We start from the raw sequence: 17500 nt of genomic DNA on the forward strand, positions 1-17500 counted from the left end.
CACCAAGCTGCCCGCCCGGGTCCTCCTGCCCACCCTCAGCAGGTGCTACAGCAGCATGGTGGTCGACAGAAAGGTGAGAAATCTGAAAGTCTGACTGAAATGTTCCAGAAGGATCCGGTTAGTAAATGTGAGTGTGTTTCCCTGCAGGCCCAGCTGGGGGCGCTGATGAGCATCCTGAAGGAACACATCAGTCACATGGAGAAAGATCAGCTCAGCGTCCACCAATCAGAGCTCACCTCCTTCTTCCTCACCGCGCTCGACTTCAGAACTCAGCACTGTCAGGTCGGCCGCCATGTTTTAAGATTTCAGACTGTTTCGAACGCCACGAACACGAGGTCACCTGGTTCTGATCCGATCTAACGGGTCATCAGACTGGGACCTGGTTCTGATCCGATCTAACAGGTCATCAGACTGGGACCTGGTTCTGATTGTAACTAATGGGTCATCAGACTGGGACCTGGTTCTGATCCGATCTAACAGGTCATCAGACTGGGACCTGGTTCTGATTGTAACTAACGGGTCATCAGACTGGGACCTGGTTCTGATCCGATCTAACAGGTCATCAGACTGGGACCTGGTTCTGATTGTAACTAACGGGTCATCAGACTGGGACCTGGTTCTGATCCGATCTAACAGGTCATCAGACTGGGACCTGGTTCTGAGTGTAACTAACGGCTCAGCTGTGCGTGTTTCCTCAGGGCGATCTGGAGAAGACGGCGGTGGTGGAAGGCAGCGTGATCGACTGTCTGGTCTCCATGGTGATGAAGCTGTCGGAGGTGACCTTCAGGCCGCTCTTCTTCAAGGTAACGACCTCTGCCTGGCGATCCCGACCCGTCTCCGTCCCGGGTCGACCTCGGGTGTGTGATCCAGATGTTCTCTCTCTCCGCAGCTGTTCGACTGGAGTAAATCTGACCACAAAGATCGTCTGCTGACGTTTTATCGTCTGTCCGACCGCATCGCCGAGCGCCTCAAAGGACTCTTCGTCCTCTTCGCCGGAAACTTAGTGAAACCGTTCTCCGACCTGCTGACGCTCACCAACAGCTCAAAGACAGGTGAGGCTCCATGGATGATGTCATCGGCACAGGTGTGACCACCTGTTGGACTTGGTGTGCCGGGCTTCGGGAGAGCTGTAGAAATATCCGGCTTTAGCAGAGAGAGAACGACTCTGTGTGATGAACTCGTCTTTGTCCCTTCTGTTGTTCACTGTTCAGTTTCTGCATGACGAACACTCAGTGAACCGTGTGTGTGTGTGTGAGACGCTGAGACTGAAATGTCACTGAGTTCTCTTCACCTCACTGTGTGTGTGTGTGTGTGTGTGTGTGTGTGTGTGTGTGTGTGTGTGTGTGTGTGTGTGTGTGTGTGTGTGTGTGTGTGTGTGTGTGTGTGTGTGTGTGTGTGTGTGTGTGTGTGTGTGTGTGTGTGTGTGTGTGTGTGTGTGTGTGTGTGTGTGTGTGTGTGTGTGTGTGTGTGTGTGTGTGTGTGTGTGTGTGTGGTTCAACCTGCAGCGTCTCGTGTTGTTGAATTGTGTGTGTGGAAAAAACCAACAGAGAATTGTGACCTAAATTGAGCAGCACGATGTTTGTTTGTTTTGTCAGACGAGTCGTTGTTTTCGTCGAGTCGTGCTGAAGAGAAGTCGAGTCTCCTGCTGCGACTCGTCCTCGACTGTCTGCACAAAATCTTCCTGTACGACTCGCACAGGTTCCTGAGCAGGGAGCGAGCCGACGCCCTGCTGGCGCCGCTCGTCGACCAGGTGAGCCCGAGGACGCACGCCTCATACAACACTGTTTACAAGTTAGACTGCAGTACCTGTTTTAAACACCAGGGGGGCCGAGCTACAGACTGCTGCTTTAACTGAAGAAAGTTTGCCATCAGCGGTTTTTTTTTTTTTTTATATATTTTTCCGTCAGCATTTTTAAAATCTGATTTCTGAGAATAAGTTCCTCAGAAACTTCCTCTTTTTTGAACTCTGTGTGAAATTCCCTTTAGTTTGATTGACCTGTTGACCTCTGAACTGACTTGTTAACTTGTCATCAGGTCATTAATTGACCTCCTGTGTCATGCGGTCAGAAACGCAGTGGGCGGAGTCCAGGTGTACCAGCAGAGAGCCACCTGACTGGTTGATTTTGAACTGACTTGTTGACTCGTTACCCGTCACTGACTCGTTCCTCCTGTGTGAACGCAGCTGGAGAACAAAGTGGGCGGAGTCGAGGCGTACCAGCAGAGGGTGACTCAGCACCTGGTCCCGTGTGTGGGTCAGTTCTGTGCGGCTCTGAGTGACGACGCCATGTGGAAAACTCTCAACTACCAGATCCTGCTGAAGACCAGACACACGGACGCCAAGGTGACACACACACACACACACACACACACACACACACCTACCTGTCTTAGCTCGCTGGGCCCTGAGCGGCGCCTCCAACACTTTCTTCTTCATCTTGATAATATTTGAAACGTTTGCAGGACTTCAGTTTGCAAAGTGCAGCGCAGGTAGTTAAGCCCCTCCCCCTTTCCCCTCAGGTGCGTTTCTCCTCCCTGTTGGTGCTGATGGAGCTGGCGTCCAAACTAAAGGAGAACTACATGGTGCTGCTGCCGGAGACCATCCCCTTCCTGGCTGAACTGATGGAGGGTGAGGACACACACACACACACACACACACACACACACACACAGAGACACACACATACATACACAGAGACACACACATACATACACACACACACACACACATACACAGAGACACACACACACATACACAGAGACACACACATACACAGAGACACACACACACATACACAGAGACACACACATACACACACACACACACATACACACACACACAGAGACAGAGACACACGCACATACACACACACACAGAGACAGAGACACACACACATACACACACACACAGAGACAGAGACACACGCACACGCACACATACACAGACACACACATACATACACACACACACATACATACACACACACACACACACACACAGAGACACACACACACACATACACAGAGACAGAGACACACGCACACACACATACATACACACACACACACACACATACACAGAGACAGAGACACACACACACACACACACACACACACACACACAGAGTTACGGCTGAAACCTTGCCGGTGAACTTGAACCCTGAGGTGTTTAGTGTTTAGTTGCAGTGTGAAACATGTGAGTGACGTGTGTGTGTGTGTGTGTGTGTTTCAGACGAGTGTGAGGAGGTGGAGCAGCAGGTGCAGAAGGTGGTCCAGGAGATGGAGAACATCCTGGGAGAACCGTTACAGAGCTACTTCTAACAAACACACTGAATGATTCCACGTCGTCGGGCGTCTCAACGTTTCTCCGTCTTTCTGCATGAAAAAAATAAAAACAAGTCCAAATCAGTTTGTCTTTGTTTTACTCAGAACAAAACTGAAAGGATGTAGATGGATGGATGGATGGATGGATAGATAGATAGATAGATAGATAGATAGATAGATAGATAGATACTTTATTGATCCAGAGGGAAATTCAAGGCATCCAGTAGCAGTATACAGACAGGCAGGACACAAGACATTAGTTCCCCTCTGTATACAATAATCCCCCAAACAAGATTTAGCAGCCCCTATGTGACTAAGAATAAACATAATTACAGGTTAAACCTGTGCAGTTAGCATTAGCATTAAACTTATATAGCATAATGTACATAACCTGTGAAGGAGAGAAAAACGTGCTGTGACCGAAAAACCACGGCTTGTTTCTTCTAGCCTCAGCGTCTTCACCAGACTCGGTACGTGTGGTTTCACAGTCCCCCCCCCCCCCTTAAGTTCATCATCAGAGACGCCCACAGACACGAGCTTCAACACGAAGAGGTAACTCAGACATTCTCTAAGTCCCGACTCGTGGTCCTCCTGACCCGTCATCGACTCAGGGAGGAAACTTGGCGTTGACCTGAAGACAGAAATTCTCCTGAGATCTTACAAAAGGTCGGAGGGCGTTGCTCTCTGTAACACTGATAATATTTTAATAATGATCCTCGAACAGGTTGACCTGAATACTCATTAAAAGATGTTTATGCCTCAGCTGATCCAGTGTTCATGCATCACTTCTTGTTTCTGTCACTTTCATAACAAGCTCTTTTTCTTTTTTCCTTTGTGGTCGTGCGCTGCCAGGAAACTTGTTCCTTCACTTTCATTTTGATGGCAGGCTTTATTTTTAAGTCTGTTTCTGATAAAGGGGAGGAGTGAACTTCCCCCTTCTAGAGAATTAGTTTGGACTGACTCACTCCACTGTCCAAAACATGTTGAGAAACAAACTGTAGGCTCGCCCAGATACTGGAGAAATGAGGAGGTCAACCTGAGGTCACCAACTTCAAGTTTCAAAAAACAACTTTAAAACTAAACTCACACTAGTCAGCAGAACGAGCTGTTCTTAGCAGGCATGCTGGCTGCTTATTGGCTTATGTTTGACTTTCTAATGATGTCATAGAAAGTGAGGAAGCTTAGTGATGCCCTTATAAGGTGTGTGTTTGTCTGTAGAAATGGTCAAAGGTTTGTGACACAACATAATACTTCTTAGTTACTAAGCTCAAGTTCCCCTGGCTGCTCCTGAGCTCTCGTCTCGTCGGTCCCTGGGGATCATGGGTGGGGACCTTTATCTGCCATAGACATATCCATGGGTGTGGACGGCCTGCTGCTACAGACCCGCCCCCCCCCCCCTGTTTGTCCCTTCTTCCTGCATCAGCACCCTCACAGTGCTGTCCAGTTTGTCCAGGTGACTGTAGAGGTGGTTGAGCAGGAACACCATGGCATCCTCTGCTCCCAGCAATCAGCTTTATTTATATAGCACTTTGTATACATTCAAAATGTAAAACATGTTTAAATGCAATGTGGTGAGAGACACCTGTTCAACAAAGTCTACTTACACGAAATGTAAAAATACACACACACACACACACTTTGAGCACCTTGGGGTCTAACACCATCAGAACCTGCAACCTTTCCTGCGTGGAGTCCTGCCAGCTGTTATCTAACTTGGTCAGCTGTGAAGGAAAATGTGGAGGTGAGAGGGAGAGGGGAGAGTGAGAGAGAGAGAGGGGGAGGGAGGGAGAGAGAAAGAGAGAGAGGGAGGGAGAGAGAGGGGGGGAGGGAGGGAGAGAGACAAAGGGAGAGAGACAGAGAGAGAGACAGAGAGAGAGAGAGAGACAGAGGGGGGGAGAGAGTGAGACAGAGAGAGACAGAGGGGGGGAGGGAGGGAGGGAGAGTGAGACAGAGAGAGAGAGAGAGGGAGTCACCTCAGATAAACCCTGCAGTGTGCAAACAGCCCAACTGTAATAAAGAAATATAAAACCGGAAGTGTAATAACTGGTCAATTATGTAATAAAATGTTGAGCCAAAAACGCAGCCGATGAACTTTTTGGTCAGTTATTACATTATGACGCAGACAAAATATTTTGACTAAAAAACAAAATCTAATAACGTTAAAAACACTGTAAATAATGTAATAAGTGTATAAAGTCACAGAGTGAGTTAATAAGTTCTGGATATTGATCTTTAATGTCGAGTCTCTTCCTCTTTCATGCTACTGAGACTGTGACACCAAGGCTGCAGCGTTGATTGGCTAGTACTCTGTTAACTAGCCAATCAGAAAGTGTTGTGGGCGGGACATGAAGTGAGCCTGAGTAGTGAGTGAAGAGGAGGAGAATTTTATCTGACGGTTGTGTCCGTTATTCTTCCTCTAAGAGCAGCGGGTAACAAACAGCCAAAACATCAACATCTATCCGACCAATACACACAAACAACCAATCACAAGGTTGAATGACCGGTAATCGTAATATTTTGTATTTGTTTTGTGTACTCTTGTAAGAAATGTTTAATAAGGTTTATTTTTTGTTTGTTTATTTTTGAAAGTTTCATGTTTATTTTATTTGAAGTCTGAAATGTGAGTGGAAGCATGAAGCTCATCATCCAGACAAAGTAGGAGGGTGACAGTATTCTGACTGATGCTCAAAGAAAATTCAATCATCTCTATTATAAATTATTATTATGTATTATAAAAGCTGCAGTAAAGTAACGGCGGTGACCTGTTGTCAACTAACCGTTGTCATGGAAACAGGACGGACGCGCAGCGCACAATAAGCTGTTACCTGCGGGACACGGTGTGACATCTTCATCATTACTTTAAAGGTGAGTCAGCCTACGTGTTCATGCTCCTTCTTCATCTGTTAATCAAACATGTCGATGCTTGAATACACACCAGCCCACACCGGAAGTCTCAGATTCCAGATGTTGGCTCACTTCTTGTCCTGCACGCGCTCTACACTGCAGATAAGAGCTGGTTGTGAAGTGATGCTGACAGGATCAACACGCCCCCCTCTGTGACGTTACGTAGGAGTTTATAGGACGGTTCGGTGGGTGTGCCGTTGACATTGTGATTGCGGGTCAGCCAACATGAGGAGCGCGAGACAGCTTCAGCAGCTCGTGAGCAGACAGAGCCTTTTTCTTCATCATCGCCATCATCTTCACACCAAGGGCTCTGTCGGGATCATCGGAGCTCCTTTCAGCAAGGGACAGGTGTGTGTGTGTGTGTGTGTGTGTGTGTGTGTGTGTGTGTGTGTGTGTGTGTGTGTGTGTACGTGTCAGAGCTGTAACTCTTCCTCCTCTTCTTCCTCTCTGCAGCCTCGCGGCGGTGTTGAGGGGGGACCGGACCTGATCCGAGCTGCCGGACTGGTGCCCAAACTGAAGGAGCTAGGTGCGTGTGTGTGCGTGTGTGTGTGTGTGTGCGTGTGTTTGTGTGTGTGTGTGTGTGTGTGTGTTAAATAGTAGTAATTAAAAGTAAATGAGACTAAAGTGAAATTTGGATTAGGCTCTTTATGAATATAAATATTCTTTTAGGAGTTGAAACACTAATACTTTAAAAAGTGAATTATTTAAAGTATTTCAGTTATTAATGAATAATATGAAAAGTTTTGAGTCTCTCTGTTTAACTGCACTCTCTCACTTTTTATCATCTGCCAAAGTTTGATTTATTTCGTAATGAGTTCAAGTTCAAGTTGCTTCACTCGCATGAATGTGGTGATTCTGCTGCTGTAACCTGACACAGGAAGCTCTTTGTGACAGCACACACACACACACACACACACACACACACACACACACACACACACACAACACAGCTCAAATATTTAGGATGTTTTGAAATCTGAGATCAGCTTTCATGAAGGTGGCACCAGACCAGTCTGTGAGCATGAATAATAATATCATAATAATGAATGTTTCTGCGTGTGAAAATAGTTTTCATTATTTATTGATGTATTTTAATTGTGTAGTAAAAACTCGATGAGTATAATTTTAGTATTCAGTGAAATTCAGGCCTTTAATTAACGTTATTATTGATACTCAGATGAGCTCATGGACCTGAACGACTTCCTGTTTACTGTCACGGGATAGAACCAATCAGAGACCTCCGGTGTTTAAAAATGAAGCAGACGCTGAAATGTTAAACTCCTGCAGTACCTGGAGTGTCCACTAGAGGCTGGCTGCAGCAGCACAGGAAGTCACATACACACCCATTCAAAAAGCCTGTTTTTACAGCAGACATGAACATGTTTACAGCCTGCTTCAATAAATCAAATCGGTGCGATAAGCTCATGTCTTTTTACAGTCTATGATCCACACACTCTGTACATGGTGGATGTTTTGATGACTCATCAGTTTTGATTGGATGAAGGATCAGAGTCATTCACAATAAGGCGTCTGCTTAATGAATTGTAGATGTGCAGACGAGGGTAATGAGCCGACTATAAACTGGAGGAGGAGGCGATGATGATGATGATAAGAGGTTGGAGGAAGCTCAAAACTAAACGCAAGGTCATCTTGTTGCCTGATTGGTCAATAAAGATAGATAGATAGATAGATAGATAGATAGATACTTTATTGATCCCGAGGGAAATTCAGGTGCAGGACGTGAGCAGAGACGTTCCAAACACACAGGTTCATAAAATCGAATGTAGACGGATCAAACAAAGGCGGGTCTGGACACACGAGGCGTTCACGGCTCACTTCCAGGGACAGGACTGTCACAAGATGGAGACGCCACGACCTCGAAGGCTCAGTCTCCACGCCACAAACACAGTCGTCAATATGCACAAACAGGTCATTTATTGCTTTTAATCGAGTCATGCTGACGTGTTCAAAAACAAGCTGGGAGTGCTGTCGCCCGGTCACACCTGATCTACGTGTGTGTGTGTGTGTGTGTGTGTGTGTGTGTGTGTGTGTGTGTGTGTGTGTGTGTTGGGCAGCAAAGCTTCCTGTCTGAGGACGAGTTTTATTTTGATATCCATCTTGTTTTAACTGTTTCTGTGATGATGCAGAAAGTTTCCAGAGAGAGTGAAAGTGAAACTCCTCATCTGCAGGAGCATGACTTACAGTGTGTGTGTGTGTGTGTGTGTGTGTGTGTGTGTGTGTGTGTGTGTGTCATGGGTCACTTATTTCACCAGCAGCAGGATGTTCTGTCTGAAAGAAAAAGAAAGAGAGTATTCAAGTTGTGGAATGTTTCGAATTAAAGGGTCAGTTTTATATTCGTCTGGCTGTTATTAAAGCTGACTCCTGTAACTGAGGAAGTCAAACTGAAACTTAACTTCTGCAGGAACCCATCTACCATTTACACTGTGTGTGTGTGTGTGTGTGTGTGTGTGTGTGTGTGTGTGTGTGTGTGTGTGTGTCTCATTGGTCACTTATTTCACCAGCAGCAGGATGTTCTGTCGGTACATTTTGTTGACTCAATGAAAACATTTCCACACAGAGACGATCTGCTGCCTGTTAATGTTCAAACAGAGAGCATTCTGGGTAAAAATGATCTACCTGTCGGGAGGCTTTCACGAGCTGCTGTGATTGGTTGAAAAGTACAGGAAACAGGAAAGAGAGTGTTAAAGGTTCGGCGTGTTTGTGTGTGCAGAATGGGAAGTGAAGGATTATGGGAACCTGAAGTTTGAAGAGGTGGAGTGTGACGGGCCGGAGGGAATCCTGAAGAACGTGAAGGCGGTCGGATCCTTCAACAAGAGACTGTCGGAGGCGGTGCAGGGCGTGAAGAAGGATGGACACACCACCGTGATGCTGGGAGGAGACCACAGGTGTGTGTGTGTGTGTCACCTTAGGGCCTCACATGTTCAGGATGGGGGGGCTCAGATGTTCAAGAGGGGGGGGTTCAGATGTTCAGGATGGGGGGGGGCTCATATGTTCAGGATGGGGGGGGCTCAGATGTTCAGGATGGGGGGGTTCAGATGTTCAGGATGGGGGGGCTCAGATGTTCAGGATGGGGGGGGCTCAGATGTTCAGGATGGGGGGGGCTCAGATGTTCAGGATGGGGGGGGGGGTCGTTGACGTTGTGTGTTCAGTTCCAGCAGCTCAGTCTGTCAATCATCCATGAACAGAACAAACTGAGTCATCGATCTGAACTTCAACCTTTAAATACAAAATGCTTCACAGCTGCTTCATGTGCAAATACAGGATGAGAAATAGAAACGTGTGCATGTCGTAGTTCATCGTTTATAATCTGAATCCATCTTGTCCCTCACTTTGACTTTATTCAGTCTCATGTGGAGCTGCATTACAGAAGTCCTATTTTTAGATGAATGTCACTTTGATCCTCTGACAGTTCAGTCCATTAATCAGCAAATATTAGAAGTCAGAACCTCTCCGGACCTGCAGACGTGAAGACTTTCTGCCTTCCCTTGAAATCACTACAGGGAATATTCCCGTAGAGTTCATAACGATGATGACCTCTCTCGTCTTTGACTCTTGGTTTCATCAGTCTGGCCATGGGCTCCATTCACGGTCACACAAAGGCGGTCGGCGAGCTGGGTATCGTCTGGGTCGACGCACACGCTGACGTCAACACGCCGCTGACCACGACGACCGGAAACCTGCACGGACAGCCGCTGTCGTTCCTGGTGAAAGAGCTGCAGCCCTATGTAAGAGAATCGACATGTCCGGTCTTAAAGTTTGAAAGTGTCAGGAAATCAGATCTCAAATAAATTCTCCACATTTGGACTTTTTCTTTAAATTCCGACTTTTTCTGCAACATTTTGACCTTTTTCGTGATGTTCAGACTCATTTCCTGATATTTATACTTTTTCGTGATCACCCAACTTTACCTGAAATTTTGACTTTTTTTTTCTTGGTATTCCAACTTTTTGTTTATGAACTTCAATCTATAAATATAAAAGTATTTTGTTTGTTTTGTGCACAGCAAAACAAAACAGTGTGTTTCTTTAAGTGAATATTGTCCTTTAAATACTGTACAGGCTTGTTAGTAACACACACACTCTCTGCTGTGTTTGTGTGTGTGTGTGTTGTTGTGGTTCTTTGTGTGGACAGCTTCCCACTCTGCCGTGCTTCTCGTGGCTCACACCGTGCGTGTCCTTCAAAGACCTGGTCTACATTGGACTGAGAGATGTGGACCCTGGAGAGCAGTCAGTTTACATTTACACTATTTCATAATTTATGTTGAATGTTTTGAAAAAAATAAAAAAAAATAAACAGAGACTCTCATAGGAAAGTGTGGAATTCATTTTCAGAAGTCTAGCTGTGCTAACACGATGCTAACAGCGAGTTTGTACCATTAAAAACATCACGTTTATCTTTTTTAAATCTGAAATATAATTAATAATAATTATCCTTTCTGATCACTAAACATGTATTTCTGTCTTATTGTGACAGTCACATCCTGAAGATGTTCGGGGTGAAGGTGTTCTCGATGACAGAGGTGGATCAGCTCGGCGTGTCCAGAGTGATGGAGGAGACATGTGACTACCTGTCCTCCAGGTGAGCTCCGCCCACTCACTTCTTCATATTCACTTCATAACTGGAGGAGAAACGACAGATGACCTTCCTCACTTTCAACTCTACAACACATTCAAGCTCCTATAAATATTTAAAACAAACTGAAACACTTCATCAAAGGAGCCACCTGGGGGAGGGGCTACTGCCCTTTGTGATGTCATGAAGGGAACATCTCCAAACGGCCTGTTTGAGCCGGAGAGGATGGACTTCTCTCATCATTGGGGGGTTTGTAGACAGATAGAGACTCATGTTAGAGCGACATGGAGCAGAGGATTCTGGGTAATATGGGACTTTTAAAGTAAAGATTGAAAAAGTATTTTTAAACACGACAATCTGTAAAGAGATTTTCCATCATTGAAGAACACCCAACAAATCAGAGAAACTCACTGAATGTTTTTCTTTTTTATTGTCTCAGAGGGAATAAACCCATCCACCTGAGCTACGACATCGATGCCATCGACCCCACTGTTACCCCGGCAACCGGGACACCTGTAGTGGGCGGGCTCACATACAGGGACGGGGTCTACATCACAGAATGCCTCCGTGAGACAGGTACAACCGGATTCTGACCGTTTCCCTTTTTATCCTTCCTGGTCGGTGTTATTTGACTTCCTTTAAAACATGGCGCTCATTTGGCACCTTTTTTTGAATCGTTTCCTGGACCCAAACAAAGATGGCAGCCGACCAGTCAACTGATTGTGAAAAAAGCCAACGTGCTGTCTCCCCTGTGTCCGTCCTGCAGGTCGGCTGTCGGCGGTGGACATGGTGGAGGTGAATCCTGTCCTTGGTAAGACCGAGGATGGCGTCAATTCTACCGTTCACACGGCGCGTGACCTGCTGCTCGGCTGTTTCGGGCGCCTCCGTGAGGGAAACACCCCGTCTGATTACGAGCTCCCCAAGCCATGAAGGTGAACGCTGTCCTCTCCTGTGACGCACCGACGGACACCTGAAAATCTCTGAGCACTTAATCACTCTGCCAAATCTTGAACTTCAATACCCAGAATGCCTTTAGCCTGACATGCAGCTCACTTTGTGACACTTTTACCAAATATATTCTCTACCTGTGGACTCGTCCACTCTGCACTCAGAATTTAAAATCACCTTTTAATCATTTTTTTGTTGTATAAAATTATTTTATGAATGTGATTTTAAAATCTGCTTTTCTATCGGCTTTTCTTTTATTTCCTCTTCTACGCTGTGAGCTCGACGTCGCTGTTAACGAGGGAAACCGAGGGAACCTGTCGTTCGAGTTAAAATAAAAACTTTGAATTGTAAAAAAATAAAAAACAGTTTGAATCTCTTTATTTTGCTTGTTGATTCATGTGAGAGAAACAAATCAGACAAAATCAAAATCAGGAATTTATCAAACAAAACAAAAAGAAATAAAGACTTCAAAGGGTTCAACAGTGAAGAGTTGACCTCTGACCCCAGGACTCATTCATGATGAATTATTTCTTTGAGTTTAAACGTGACCTTTAGGAGAAACGTGACATCAGAGGGACATCACATGCACGTTTATCTGCTGTTTGAAGAGTGAACGACCTGCAGGATGAGGCGGCCCGACGGGAAACCGGCCGATAACGGGGTTAGGGGCGTGTCCTGTTAGAGGGATGGGGAGGAGCCAATAGAGCTGCAGAACTGACCTGAAAGCACAATTTAGATTTCTAACCACAACCCTGAATAACTCATTTGTTGATTAAAATGAAATGCACGCAGACACATAAATATTTGGACATTTTCATTTATTCGGTTGAGGCGGGGATCTGTCAGTCCGTCTTCTGGAGGCCGCAGCGTCTCCTGAACTCCTGGCCTCGCTCGTGGATCCATTTATTGGACACTGCAGAAACGAAGAAGAGGAAGAGGAGTCAGGTTTAAAGGCATGCAGACAGATGTGTCCTTATTTTGTTATCTCGCTGTTTTCATGAACGTTGGCGTGGAAAATGAAAGTTTCACAACATTAAAGAAAAATCAGACATTCAAACATTAAACTCTTTGATTTGAAACCTTTTGACATTTTTATCAGACACACAAAAACACTGGATTCAAATAATCCTGAATGATGGTTTTTAAAGGGTTAATGTGATTGTGACTTGTGTGAACTCACCCCACTTGTTCCCGACCAGAACAGGACATGCTGCGTGTCGGGTTCTGTAGTCGCCCTCTCCACTCGGGTGCAGATTGAACCAGAACACCGCCGAGCCCTGAAGACGCCAGAAACACGTTTAAAACAACAACAACAACAACAACAACAACAACAACAACAACAACAACAACAACAACAACAACAACAACAACAACGACACACACTGAATGAAACATGTCGATGAAGTATGACATCACCTCAGGGGTTTGAGAAGTCGACCGACGAATCACAGACATGCACCTTTAAGACTGTCTGTATATATACTGAATGCATGTATGTTACTCTAGCAGTTCTCCTGCTGAGCAGCAGAGGGCGCTGTCTGGATAACAACACGCATCATGACTCTGACGTTCTGCTCGAGCGAGCCTCTAGCGGAGCGGACAGTCTTTTCTCTCTCTCTCTCTCTGCAGATCGAAGAAAGATCTGTGACCGATATCGACCGATTATCGGTATCTGATGTTTTTACTTCTATAATATGGATTTGTTCATTTGTTCTTTAGGTGATTGACGGGTGGAGATTTGTCTTTTTTCCATCCTTGAATGCAACATGCTGTCATTTCCCGACAACCCTTAAATGGTGAATGGACTTGAGCTTGTTTAGTTCTATTCTTTTACAGTGTGTGTGTGTGTGTGTGTGTGTGTGTGTGTGTGTGTGTGTGTGTGTGTGTGTGTGTACATTCCCCCCCGTACAGTGTGTGTGGATGGAGACATGAGCTAATCACACCTATGTGCTGTAAACACACACACACACACACACGTAGATCAGGTGTGACCGGGCGACAGCACTCCCAGCTTGTTTTTGAACACGTCAGCATGACTCGATTAAAAGCAATAAATGACCTGTTAGTGCATATTGACGACTGTGTTTGTGGCGTGGAGACCGAGCCTTCGAGGTCGTGGCGTCTCCATCTTGTGACAGTCCCGTCCCTGGAAGTGAGCCGTGAACGCCTCGTGTGTCCAGACCCGCCTTTGTTTGATCCGTCTACATTCGATTTTATGAACCTGTGTGTTTGGAACGTCTCTGCTCACGTCCTGCACCTGAATTTCCCTCGGGATCAATAAAGTATCTATCTATCTATCTATCTATCTATCTTTATTGACCAATCAGGCAACAAGATGACCTTGCGTTTAGTTTTGAGCTTCCTCCAACCTCTTATCATCATCATCATCGCCTCCTCCTCCAGTTTATAGTCGGCTCATTACCCTCGTCTGCACATCTACAATTCATTAAGCAGACGCCTTATTGTGAATGACTCTGATCCTTCATCCAATCAAAACTGATGAGTCATCAAAACATCCACCATGTACAGAGTGTGTGGATCATAGACTGTAAAAAGACATGAGCTTATCGCACCGATTTGATTTATTGAAGCAGGCTGTAAACATGTTCATGTCTGCTGTAAAAACAGGCTTTTTGAATGGGTGTGTATGTGACTTCCTGTGCTGCTGCAGCCAGCCTCTAGTGGACACTCCAGGTACTGCAGGAGTTTAACATTTCAGCGTCTGCTTCATGTTTAAACACCAGAGGTTTCTGCTTGATTCAGACTTACAGCTGACTAACTGTGAAATCAATAAATAATCAGAACAATCAGCAGAAGCCATCGAGGCGTCTGTACCTTTTTGGGCACGATCACAGCGCCAACATCCGTGAAGACTGTGGTGCCCCCTGCTGACACGTCACTCATCTGCAGCACAAAGAGACAGAGTGACGACAGAGAAGCAGCAGATTCAGAACAGAGGAAACACGCAGAGGTTTACGGACGTAGAGCAGCCAGGTGGCGATTCGGTTTCCTGTTCCCCACTTCTTAAAGACGTCCGGCTCGTCTTCCTTTACAAACAGCAAAACACCACGTTATGTTTAGTTAACATCAAACCAGGCGTGGAGACGCCGCCGCTGTGATGTCACGTTTTATTTACCCGTCCAAAGTCGTAGTGAGGTTCGTACTGTCCTCCGACTCCGTAATTGGCCACCTGAAGACGCACAGAGGACAGGAAGTGAGACCTGAGGTAACAGGAAGGTTGTCTCCTGTGAGCACTGATCAGGGGAAGCTTCTTTAAAATCATGTTTTAGTCGGTGTTGTTGCCTTTCACTGTCAAACCTTTGCAGGACTGAAATAACTTTAAGTTCTGATGAAGCAGCTGCTGCCATCTGGTGGCATTTTGTTGTTACTACAAAAACAACGTGCAGAAAACAATGTCGTCCACATGTTTGTTCCACACAAACAATGGGATCAACGCTGGCGGTGCTCGCTGTCAGGACAGGTTTTAAAGATCTACCTGCAGCGCCTCCGCTGTGCTGAGGTCCAGGCCCGTGAGGTCCTCGATCCTCTGGTTGATCCGGTCCACCAGCGGGTGTTCGAACGCTCTGATCCAGGCGCTGAGAGGAAACATAATCTCAGTCAAACTCGTTGCTTTGTGACTCTGTAATAGTCTAATATCTGATCCCAGACTTTGCCCTCTTCTGGTCCGGACTTTGAGGATCTTTGAAGACTCGGACTCTACCTGAATGACACCTGAGACTTCAAGAAACAAGGTCCGGCTCTTACCTCTTCGCGACTCTGTAATGGGCCGTGGTCAGTTGGCCCGTCTGAGGGTTATGAACCGTGGCACGTCTGAGCTGGTTAACCAATCAGATCACACACAGAGAGAGAGAGAGAGAGAGAGAGAGAGAGAGACAGAGAGAGAGAGAGAGGGTTAGGGTTGGTTCATCAGAGAGCAGGGAGACAGGGAGGCTGTGATTGGTTCATCAGATTGGTACCTCGTGGCAGACATTGGTTGAAGTTTTTACAGACTTACAAACTGATACAGATGATGGCTTTACTTTGAACCTGAGTTATTAATTTCTGTCAGGACCTAAAGACCATCTTAACCAGAAAAGTGAAACCCCGCCTTTAAATGAACGATCATTTCTGAGACTTGCAAAGTTCTCTTGAAGCAGCTGCTGCCATCTGGTGGCACGTTTGTGTTACTACAAAACCAAATATTCTTGACTCACCCGGGGTTTGGCGATCTCTTTCACCTTCTCTATCTCTCTGTCCGACACGATGTCGTGATATCTGACGATGCGCGGGCGGTCCCACTCGTCCTCCTGCTTCACCGGGCCGATGACGTACTTCGGATGGCGGTCGTTGTCGTAGTAACGGCAGAAAAGGCGGCTCTGTCTGCGAGGAGTCTGAAACGACGGACACACGGGGTTAACCATGGTGACACACTGATGGTAGAGGCTGCTGCAGAGTGAAGAGTCCATCTCTTCTCACCATCTTGATGCCCTCGCCGCGACACAGCTCTTCGTACTTGTCCCTCTCCAGCAGGTAGTCTGCAGGTCGGCCTTCCCTCGGCCCCTCCTTCGGCTGGCCCCCCTTCCTCTTCTTCGCCTTCATGCGTTTACCGAGCACGTCCTCGAAGTACTTCATGTTCCCGAGGGCTCGCTGGTGAGTCGGCTCTACAAAGAGACAAACAATCATCACGTGTCCACTCCAACCTCGTCCGCAGCGTTCGTCGTGTTACTGACCGAGCTCCAGCAGCCTCTTGGTGTATTCGAACGCCTTCACCACCGCCCCCTGCTGGTACACGGAGAAGCTCAGGTAGTCCAGGATGGTGGCGGTGTCCGCCGTCTTGGGCGTCTCCCCGTCTTCCATCTGCTTCAGCGCCTGAACCATCCACAGCTCCGACTGGTAGTAGTCTTCCTTTGAATACGCCACCGTCCCGAGGTCGAAGCAGTCGTCGGCAGTCAGCAGGCTGTGCTGGGAGGAGTCGGGGGAGGAGCCTGAGCAGACGAGCGGCGTCATTGATTATGATGACTTCTTTATGTTGTCAGTAGTTAATGATTGAATGGAGTCCTCTGCTGACCTGGCAGCCTCCCGGAGGAGAGGGTCTCTGTGTCCAGCTGGTAGGTGTCGAGAAGCCTCATCAGAGCTTCAGCGGCGCCGTTCTGGTCGACGTCGTTTGGGAAGTACTGCCTCTGGATGGTGAGGTTAGCGATGAACGCTGGACACACCACAGAAGAAGAACAATCAGAGTCTATGACATCATAACTCTGTGCGTGTGTGTGTGTGTGTGTGTTTGATTTACCGCCCGACACGTCAATGAGCGCGGCGTTCCCTTGCTCCGCCCACTCTTTGTTGAGTCTCCTCATCAGTTTGAAGGCGTTTACAGGATGTCCCAGGAAACCTTCAGGGTCCTTAATGGCTGCTACTGAAAGAGCTTCCACTTTGTCCGCCCATCTGGACACACACACACACACACACACACACACACACACACACACACATAAAAACTCTTCTCTGCGTTTCGATCACTGCAGCTGAACATTCTGGATTCACTCACTTTTTTATCTGCTCCAGTTTGTTCTCCTCCGCTCGGATGTAGTCCTTCAGGGAGGCCACCAGAGTCTTCTCTGTTAACAGCAGGTCGGTCATGTGACCTGGGAACACACACACACACACACACACACACACATCAGGTCAGCAGAGTCCCTGGTGCCGACTTGTACCGGTCAGGCTCAGGTCAGACTCC

The 17500-nt window shown here is 46.8% G+C and overlaps 3 protein-coding genes across 4 annotated transcripts in view; 2 read left to right on the forward strand and 1 right to left on the reverse strand.

The window, feature by feature from the left end:
* heatr1 (HEAT repeat containing 1) overlaps positions 1-3380 on the forward strand; it is a 17929-nt gene extending 14549 nt beyond the window's left edge. The window contains 8 exon segments of the mRNA XM_079372388.1: positions 1-73; positions 148-282; positions 699-803; positions 890-1052; positions 1596-1750; positions 2183-2341; positions 2518-2626; positions 3230-3380. The exon segment at positions 1-73 is cut by the window's left edge and continues 95 nt beyond it. Of these exon segments, the coding sequence (XP_079228514.1) occupies positions 1-73; positions 148-282; positions 699-803; positions 890-1052; positions 1596-1750; positions 2183-2341; positions 2518-2626; positions 3230-3318 (988 nt within the window). The 3' untranslated portion in view covers positions 3319-3380.
* A 2735-nt stretch (positions 3381-6115) lies between these two features.
* On the forward strand, positions 6116-12146 carry arg1 (arginase 1). The gene is made up of 9 exons (XM_079372806.1): positions 6116-6186; positions 6328-6573; positions 6679-6751; positions 8957-9131; positions 9812-9971; positions 10378-10472; positions 10720-10824; positions 11258-11394; positions 11585-12146. The coding sequence occupies exons 2-9, from the start codon at positions 6451-6453 to the stop codon at positions 11746-11748; spliced, it is 1032 nt and encodes a 343-aa protein (XP_079228932.1). The 5' UTR covers positions 6116-6186; positions 6328-6450; the 3' UTR covers positions 11749-12146.
* Positions 12147-12567: 421 nt separating this feature from the next.
* The window catches only part of LOC306817525 (prolyl 4-hydroxylase subunit alpha-1-like), a 6834-nt gene continuing 1901 nt past the window's right edge, over positions 12568-17500 (reverse strand). For both annotated transcript variants that reach the window (XM_079334472.1, XM_079334471.1), the window contains 13 exons: positions 17312-17408; positions 17057-17208; positions 16835-16972; positions 16497-16751; positions 16243-16427; positions 15981-16157; positions 15532-15602; positions 15263-15362; positions 14903-14956; positions 14748-14813; positions 14602-14670; positions 12947-13043; positions 12568-12679 (listed from right to left, as the gene is read on the reverse strand). In XM_079334472.1, coding sequence (XP_079190598.1) covers positions 12609-12679; positions 12947-13043; positions 14602-14670; positions 14748-14813; positions 14903-14956; positions 15263-15362; positions 15532-15602; positions 15981-16157; positions 16243-16427; positions 16497-16751; positions 16835-16972; positions 17057-17208; positions 17312-17408 — 1532 coding nt within the window. In that variant the 3' untranslated portion in view covers positions 12568-12608. The remainder of the gene's footprint in view (positions 12680-12946; positions 13044-14601; positions 14671-14747; positions 14814-14902; positions 14957-15262; positions 15363-15531; positions 15603-15980; positions 16158-16242; positions 16428-16496; positions 16752-16834; positions 16973-17056; positions 17209-17311; positions 17409-17500) is intronic.

This window comes from Symphodus melops, assembly GCF_947650265.1.
Source record: "Symphodus melops genome assembly, chromosome: 21".
Classification (NCBI taxonomy): Eukaryota; Metazoa; Chordata; class Actinopteri; order Labriformes; family Labridae; genus Symphodus; species Symphodus melops.